Source organism: Camellia sinensis, chromosome 14 (assembly GCF_055761805.1).
Source record: "Camellia sinensis isolate YWXY chromosome 14, ASM5576180v1, whole genome shotgun sequence".
In the NCBI taxonomy this organism is placed as follows: domain Eukaryota; kingdom Viridiplantae; phylum Streptophyta; class Magnoliopsida; order Ericales; family Theaceae; genus Camellia; species Camellia sinensis.
The window spans coordinates 68498966-68508444 of record NC_138974.1 but is presented as its reverse complement, the minus strand read 5'-3'; the positions used below and the strand labels follow the sequence as shown (position 1 = coordinate 68508444).

At 36.5% G+C, this 9479-nt stretch overlaps 1 protein-coding gene across 2 annotated transcripts; it reads left to right on the top strand.

Moving 5' to 3' along the window:
- Positions 1–416: 416 nt before the first annotated feature.
- LOC114290826 (U-box domain-containing protein 33) lies at positions 417–9430 on the top strand. 2 transcript variants are annotated; one of them, XM_028234809.2, is made up of 7 exons: positions 417–982; positions 1422–1540; positions 2993–3102; positions 5032–5608; positions 6377–6931; positions 7543–8265; positions 9126–9430. In XM_028234809.2, exons 1-7 carry the CDS (start codon positions 700–702, stop codon positions 9306–9308), a joined length of 2550 nt encoding a protein of 849 aa, XP_028090610.2. In that variant the 5' UTR covers positions 417–699; the 3' UTR covers positions 9309–9430. The 2 variants fall into 2 exon arrangements, with proteins under 2 accessions (XP_028090610.2, XP_028090611.2); XM_028234810.2 differs by having other exon boundaries at positions 433–982; positions 9086–9430.
- Positions 9431–9479: the final 49 nt, after the last annotated feature.

Here is a 9479-nt window from a genome sequence, read left to right as displayed (position 1 = left end):
GATGTGTAGAAAAATAGAGATGTGATGTAATGAAAAAAAGATAAAAAAAATAAAAAGATGAATTATTTTAAAATTACCAAACTTGGTATTAATTTGCAAGGAGTAAAAGGAGAGGTTTAAGGCACAATCTGAGATTCATTCAATCCAAATGAAAAATGACATTTTACATGAATTTCAAAATTTATCACAGTACACTGTCTGACATTTTACATGAACTAACCCAATTAACAGGTCATAAAAAAAATAAAAATTAAAAAAAATTTACAAACACATTAGACAAGCTGGTTGTCATAAATGCATGTTTACCTAACCTTAATTATGTGAAATTATATCAACGGCCCTGATGACAGGCATGACGTATCCACAGCCATACTGTTGTCGATGATGATGTCCTTTTCTCTACTTAAAAAGTATGCAATCAAAGTATATCTCACTCACTTTATAACTCTCTTTTTACTCTCTCTCTCTCTCTCTCTCTGGCATATGATACACAATCCATTGTAATCACAAGTCACAAAAAGTCAAGCCCACTTAGTCAATAAAACCATGGCCATGAATCTCACTTTCCTGATTACACCTCCACACTTCCTCTGAAAAGTCTACACAACCAAACACCCAAAAACACAAAGCAAAAACAAAAACAAACCATAAAACTAGGGCTCCAACCACCCCGGCGAGTTGTCTGCTTTTCCGGCGAAGATGGAGCTGCTGAGCCCTAGACACCCCCCGGGACCTGCCGGAGATGGCTTTTCTGGGTTTTCGCCTCCGGCGAGTTTCCAACATGAGTTTGATCGGACGAGTCGGACGGTGACTTCTCAGCTGCCGGAAATTGTCGAAGAAGGCGGTGCCGGAGTACACGTGGCGGTCGGGAGGTCGGTCGACAAAGCTGTTGCTTTGCTCCGGTGGACTTTCCAGAAATTCGAAGGCGGAGAGATTTGCATTCTTCATGTTCATCAGCCTTCTCCCTTGATTCCCACTCTCCGTAATCTTCTCTCTCTCTCTCTATGTATATATATCTATTTGTGTACATGTATCTATGTGTTGTCTGTAAATGGAATGTTTTTCTTGAATTCTCGAATGCTTAGTTTGATCTGCGATTCATTTGGACTTCTGATGTTTCTATAACCTTGTGAATTGTTTGTTTGGCTGCTGGGAAAATGTAGTGAGAATTGAGATGTCGCATCTCAAAATTTAGTAATTTTGGCCTAATTTTAAAATATTTTTAGATCAATTCTGCCTAATTTGATGATTGCCTTTGGTTGAGGCAGGATTTGTCCACAAACCAATCTACATGAAAAATGTGATTTTTTTTTTCTTTTTTGAAATTTTCTTTTCTTTTATTTTCTTTTGTGGCTGATTGGAAGTAATGAATTGTTTAAAATCATCTTTCATTTATAAAATGCACTTAATGTGTTTTGCAGTGGGGAAGCTACCAGCAAGTCAAGCAAGTAGTGAAGTGGTATCTGCATACAGGAAGGAGGAGAGAGAACAGATGAGGAAACTTTTAGTCAATTACTTGGGCATATGCTATCAATCAAAGGTTTTCTTCTCTTTAATTTTACACGAGTCTAGTTGTTTGCATGTAATGTCATACAACGATAACAGAAAACATTTCTTTCATTCAGCAATCTATACTTCTATTTATTCATGTAACTTTTTGTAGTACTTTTTTTTTTTCCTTTAGTTTTTTTTTAAAAGTGTTTTGGCTTTAGAGAGCACTCCATTGACCTTGGCTACATTCAAATTACTTTTAGTTGTATAGAAATTTAATGAGCTTTTCTTCATATGGAAAATCAGATCCATGTCACCAACTCCATGCAATAGAGGAGCAATTCAATGTTGTCTTATAGACAAACTTTAGTTGATTGGAATGTGGTTACAACATGACAATCTTGATGGTTAAATCACGGGCTGAAAAGTGGTTGCTTTATGCTATGTTTGGCTCGTGTATTTGGGCAGCGATTTGGAAAGAGAAAGAAAAAAGTTAGGCAAAATGTAAATGAAATATAATTACGTTCCACCTACATTTTACGCACCTTTTTCCTTTCCTTTTCCGTTTCCAGATCCCTTCGCAAATCCATGAACAAAATATAACCTAAGGGTATCTTAGATCTTTAACGCTACCTTTTGAGCTCTTGCAGGGGTTGTCCATATTACAGCCATCTTAAACGATAGTCATAAATGTAACAAAAGTAAGATATCGCGTCAACATCTCATTCATTTGTTACATGACCAACAAAATCACTAATCTTTTTTAAGATTTTAATTTATGGTTGTAGTAGTTGAATCCCATACCTCTTAGCATGGTGTTTGGTAAAATCAGATCCTAGAAATTTTATTGGGAAATTGTAACTACTGTTGTAATTTCAAGATTCCAGTACAGGTACACTGTTGACAAAAGATACACACATCTTATCAATGACAGAATATTGCTTTCTCTAAATAGTTGGGATGCTATTATTTATCATTTCATCTAATATGTTAGAATTACGAGTTTTTTTTCTGCTTATGTTATGCCAATCCTAACATGGTTTGTCTTAGTCGTTGTAACATTAATGGGATGAGAACACACCATTTTTATTGATAAGTTTTATTTTTTATTTAATTTAATTTTTATTTTTCCAAGAATGAACTCATTTCATTGATTTCCTTCTTTGTTTGACACATGGAAATGATGGAAGCAAATGAGTTTTCCTTCAACTCATTTTTTTAACTTATGGAAGTCAATTTATGATGAATTTCACCATTTATCACTGCTCATTAAGAATTTTTCTAAGAAAGATATGATTTAGTGATAATTAATGTGAAGATATAAAGAGTAGTTTGTTCTTCTACTGAGATTCTAGGGCTGATCTTCGAAGTTTTGAACAAAGTGTTATCTTTATCTTTTTTGGTCTCTTATGTCTTGCGTTTAGTTGAAACTTGAAACTCATTTTTAAATAGTTTCGTCATAGTAACTGTAGTTATCTTATGAAAAACAATCACATTTCAGGTTAAAGCAAGTGTCATTGTAACTGAAGCTTCTCAAGTTCAAAAGGAAATTGTAGATCTGGTGAACAAACGTGGTATCAGGAAGCTTGTTATGGGAGCTGTGCCAGAAAAGTAAGTGGTTCATTTTTGCCTATAAAAATTCAAATAACCTCTTTTATATGCTTCAGATTTGCAGTAATAACTTCTTGGGTTATGTGTGGAAACTTCAGATGAACAAGAACTACAAAGTAGTTGTTGTTGTCATTGAAGATTCTAGTTTTAATCGCAGCAATCCTGTTGCAAGGATAACAGGATTGCTTTTTTCTTTTTTTGGAAAGATGTAGATGTATTCATTTATTAACTTCCAAATTTCCTAAAACTAGGAAAATATCATTGTTGGCAAAGAATATCTGAAAATTCCTAGTTATGCCTTATGGGATACATGTTGAACATATTGGAGGAAACTGAGGGAAAGGTCTCCTGTTGCATCAACTTTTTTCTTAACACAATGGGAGAACTTAATTTTGTTCACGTGCTTATTTATCACTTCTTTCATTGCAGTAAAAAAGTATGCAGTCTTGTTTCATGAACATTATTGTAACTCGGTTCAGGAAAACAAAGCTATTGAACCTGTTATTGATATAAATATCTTTACCACAGTGCTATTGTATCTAGATGTGGCAGGAAGTATATATGAAAGTTTAGCTTAGAAAGTCAGGAAAAAAATTGAAATTTGTAAAAGACTAGCACAGGAAGGATTGGCAATGTTAATGAACTGCAAATAGCCAAACTGCGAACGAATTTGTGAAAGGCAACAGCTGGCTTCATTTAGGATCCAGAAAAACTGCAAGAAAATTTGTTTTTATGTCAAGCTGAACAAACTTAGCATTGAAATGTAAGCTGCTCAAACTGGCTTACTTAATAATAAGCCCTCAAATTTTTCCTTATGCAGTGTAAGACAAAGGCTTGTCAATAAATATAGAATAATGCTAGCAACATTTGTGGAAATGTTGGTAAAACATTTGGAGTCTCTAGCATTTTCCATAAATATATCATTTTCTCATCTTTTGGTTTGAACCCCTCGTTTTAACCTTATAGGTTGGCATTATGCAAATGAAAATCTTGGATAATAATTCATATAAAGTCATTTATAGTTTAAGTCAATGTTGAAATTGGTTAATTTTACATTTAAAATTACCTTGGAGGAACTTTAGAAAGCCTTTCAAGCGAAGAATAGAAACAAGAAACTATTGGTGGTGCAGTAAGAAAATTTGTTTGAAGGACACATGCTTCAAAAGGTGTGCATTAAGTAATGGGTCACAAGTTGAAAAATATTGCATCATTGCTGGATTGCATAATGCGATACAGGAAGTGTCACCTACTTCTTTTAGAAATGTGTTTCTAGATATTTTTTCTTTTGTGTCTGTTTCTAATCTAATCATCAAGAAGATTCACAATTGTCAACGATAGGTTATGCTTTCTACTTTAATGTCCATGCCATAGGTTATCATGTTGTGTTAGTTGACTTTAGCCTCTTTTGATAGCCTTCCTAGCATAAGAAAGGTTTACATGGGCACATCTTGCAAAACTGAATTGGCTTGAAGGAAGCCATGATTGCGTGAGAAGGGAGGGTACGATAATTTCATTAGTTCTTTTAACTCCGTCAGAAGCCAATTTATATTACTACAAAGGCTAAGATATTATTCCCGTTGTATATGTTGTGTATACAATATTAAGAGATAAAAGATTGGGAATTAACTGTATTTGGTATTTCAAATGCAATATTATGCCTTGTTCCATGAATCTGCATGATGAAACTGCGGAATCCGGGTAATTGTTTAATTGGTTCTATGTTGTCACACACACTCATGCACGCACATATATCTCTAAACATGTATATGTGTATGTATGCATGAACATATGTATATTAGAGTTCTGCCACAGTTGCATGCTCTGGAAATTTTTTTGGCTCTACTGCTCCTGTACCTATATGTTAGTTTCTCGATGACAATTTCATGGAATTTTCCTTATCTTAGTATACAACCTAATGGTATGAAACAGTTGTATGAAGGTGAAAAAGAGCTCTAGCAAAGCAAGTTATGCTGCAAAAAATGCTCCCCAATTCTGTGAGATATGGTTTGTCAACAAAGGGAAACACATGTGGACACGAGAAGCTTTTGAAGGCCCACGACCTCTGGAGCCCATCAGTCCTCGAGAGACTGGAACTGCAGACAATTTAAGATCCAAATCATTGCAATGTCATAAGAAAGAGCTCATATCCCATCCAGAATGTCTTCGGTCCAGCTCTGCGTCTGCGGGAAATAGATATTGGGTTCATGCCGGAGCAGTTCAAACAGAAGTGGCTTTAACATCCTCTTTACCCAATTCTATCAACATATCTGATCCACACTATTTTCTCAGCTTTTCAAGTCCAACAAGCACTAGCTCTAGTTCTGGATATACTTCTTCTGCTGGACAAAGGGTGTCTTCAGATTCTTCGACTAATGTCGATGAAGAAAGCTTACACGCTCAACTTACAGAAATAAGAATAGAAGTTAAGGCATCAAGGGATGAAGCATTTCCAGAGTTTTTGAAGCGCAAAAATTTAGAAACTCGAGCTGTGGAAGCTATCAGCAAGGTAAAGCTTTAGATTTTTGTGCTTACTTTCTTAAACTTTGAACCAATTTGTCCCGTACTTGTATCATAACTAACCATACCAGTGGGGACAAGAAATTGTGGTTTGATAACTTTGAAAGCTGATGTGTCAAGAAGTCTTGAAGGCTGCCCCTATGATCTAGTTGTTTTGTAGAATAATCTGGCTGCTCCTATAAAAAATGTCTCTAGTTACTGTTCCTTCACTCATTGACTAAATTTCTATGCATCTTTTGAATAACATAAGTTAGAGGAAAGTAAACTTGGAAATGATTTCATTTTCAATCTAGACTATGTCTTTGCAATTTATTTCTTTTGTTGTTTTGGATGATGAACAAAACATCCCATTAATCGAGGTGTCACCTCATGAAGCTGACCCATGGGGAAGTGGCATGACAATGAGGTGTGGCCTAGGTGGCCTGCCACATGGGAAAATGGACCCATGTACTTCATTACTTTACAAATATAAGTCAAATGATGGACAGTTTGCATGTATGCTAATAATTACAGCTATCAAATGGATATTAATTTTTCACCAGAATTTGTGTCACCCCTGACATATTGTTAACTCATGATTCCATTGTTGGGAATATAGTGGGAAAGATATTTTGAGATATATGTTATAACTATTCCTTTGATTGTGGCAGTTTGCAATGGATATGAACTTACAGTTTTAGTGGTGGCCTATGTAATGTCTAAATTTCTTTTTTCTAGTGTTATTCTGCTCTAAGAAAATTTTCTCTGATATATCCAGGTCAAAGCTTTGGAATCTGCTCATGCACATGAAATCAAACTTAGAAAAGATGCTGAAGATGCACTGAAAATGACGATACAGGAACAAGAAAAGCTCTTGGAAGAAAGAGAAGAAGTAACTAGAGAGCTACATATGGCCATGAGAAATATAGCTCTTCTAGATAGTCGTGCACAAGAAGCAAATCGTCGGCGAGAAGAGGCTGCCGGAGAATTAGAACTCATTCAAACATCCATTGCAGCTCTGCAGCATGAAAAACAGAAGATACGGCGGCAGAAAATGGAAGCTACACATTGGCTTGATCGTTGGAAAAGTCGTGGACAAGCTGGAGGTGGTGCAAATTACATTGGGTTGTTTGGGTTTAATGAAGATTCATCCGAGCTAGCAGAATTTTCATTAGCAGATCTGCAAACTGCGACTTGCAATTTCTCGGAGAGCTTCAAGATTGGGCAAAGTGGATATGGTTGTGTGTATAAGGGGGAAATGTTGGATCGAACCGTTGCTATAAAGAAGCTGAATCCACATACCATGCAACGACAGTCGGAATTTCAGCAAGAGGTCAGCATCTCTCTCTTCCTTTCTGATACACGCACATAAGAAATGGAGAAATTAAAGAGGAAAATAGAGTAAAAAAGTTATTTTATTATAATATTTGCACAACTGTAAGTATGAAGGATTTCATATCACTGCTTTTACATTGTTATTTCAATTCCTTCATGGAAAGCTCTAAAATTCCATACTGAAACTCATCTAAATTATCATATCATAATTTGAGCTATTCTCCTTGAATGATTAGTGCCCAAATCCTTTTATTTCAAATCTATAAATCTAAGCGCAGCCTAATTGTTTTTCTCAATCTCAAAACTCCGTGTAGTTTTTTAATGTTCATTTAATATAATCAGGTCAATTAAGAAACTGCATTAAAATGGTTGGATCAAGTGATAATTTTAAAACTTATGTCTTGGATATGTCTGGTGGGACACATTAAATGTTGAGTTGTAATGTTCCATCCTTTCTATTATTATTATTATTATTATTTTTATTTATAGTTCCGACATGCAATCCCATGCTGTGTATAAGATGTGTAGAAATGAAAGAACTAAACTTTCTGTCAAATGTACTTGTAAGTCTCGTGCTTTCAATGATATCATTTATTTTTGCTTGTGCAGGTTCAAGTTCTTGGCAAACTCCGACATCCTCACCTGGTGACTTTGTTTGGTGTATGTTCTGAAGCCTGGTCCCTCATACTTGAGTACATGCCTAGTGGAAACCTCCAAGATCGCCTTTTCCGACGAAGTAACATTTGTTCCCTGACCTGGAAGATTCGAGTACGAATCATTGCCGAAATTTCAAGTGCCCTTTTGTTCTTGCACTCGTTCAAACCTGAAAAGATTGTACACGGCGACCTAAAGCCGGAAAACATCCTTCTTGATTCCAATCTCAACTGCAAGCTATGTGATTTCGGGATTTGTAGACTAATGCCAGGAGAGACCCTCCGGTGCCCAAGTTTCCGGCGGTATACCGAGCCAAAGGGTGCTTTCTCATATACTGATCCGGAAGTTCACAGAACTGGGTCATTGACACCTAAGTCTGACGTTTACTCTTTTGGGCTGATCATTCTTCAGCTGCTCACTGGAAGGACTCCGGTGGGATTGGCTGGTGAGGTGCGCAAGGCAGTATCTTGTGGGAAATTAGTGTCGATCTTGGATTCATCGGCTGGAGAATGGCCTAACCATGTGTCGAAGCAATTGGTGGATTTGGGGTTGCAATGCTGTGAATTGAACAGTAGGGATAGGCCTGAGCTAACACCTAGTTTGGTTAGGGAACTGGAGCAGTTGCATACCTCAGAAGAACTACCAGTGCCATCTTTCTTTTTGTGCCCTATCCTTAAGGTGAGTACTTCTTTCCATATATGATACAAATAGTTTTGAGTAATTGGCTTACTATAATAATTACGGATGGACTTAGCTATCGCCTTGGGGAGTCATGAAAACATTGCCTGGGGGAATTGTGGGCGCGAATGTAAACTTGAGGGGGTAGCTTCTATTTGTACACGACCTTTTTCTCAATTCATCAATTTTTCTCTTCAGATATTACTATTGAACAAAATTCAATTATTCGATTATAAACGACCGAACAAAAACCAATTGTTCAATATCGAGTACTGAACTGGGTTTTCGTTCGGTAGTTGATATCTGAACAAAAAAATTGTGTGAACTGAGAATTTTTGTAGTGTGCAAATAGAAGCTCTCAAACTTGAGCTTGCTTCTAACTGGTTCAAGAGCGTGTTCTCTGGCCTGAACAAGATGAGATCCTGCTGATGCTCCAAATGTTGCTTGATTTGCAATACTGGGCTCGACTTGCCAAGGCTCATCAATTGTAATAGGTGCTATGTAGCATTAACTGTTGTGTTGTGATGCTTTTTAGCTTTCTAGAGAACACTACAAGGTTTTTCTTTTTTTCATTCAAGTGGGAGCGTTGTGCTTGTGAGCAGGATTGATTAGCCTCAGTAATGCTCATGAAGAATCTTCAAGTTGGTGTATGCCCTAAGTGAACTACAAACTAAGCTTCAGAAGTGATTGAAGTAACTAAATTGGAATAGCCTTGTAGGTCCTATTTGGACTGAGAACAGAATTTTATTTCATTCCTGTGGTTTTTCTCGAGCAAGATGATTTATTTAATCTAGTGAATTTTTGTGAAAATGTTTTGCAGAACCGTACCTGACTCGGATTATTGGTGGTTTTGCTTTCAGGAGATAATGCACGATCCTCAGGTGGCAGCCGATGGATTCACCTACGAAGGAGATGCCCTGCGTGGATGGTTGGAAAATGGCCGAGAAACTTCCCCGATGACCAATTTGAGACTGGATCACTTGCATCTCACTCCCAACCATGCACTGAGACTTGCTATTCAAGATTGGCTTTGCAAAGTTTAACATACCATTCGTATACATTCAGTCTGTCATAATGTATATTTGTAGAGTCTTCTTGTATTTGGAGAAAAAAAAACCCTTTTACCATTGTATATCAATGCAATAACAGAGCAGGAATTGTTTTCTGTCTTCGACTCCCTGGATTTTCTGTTTGGAAAATTTTATTTACAGTTT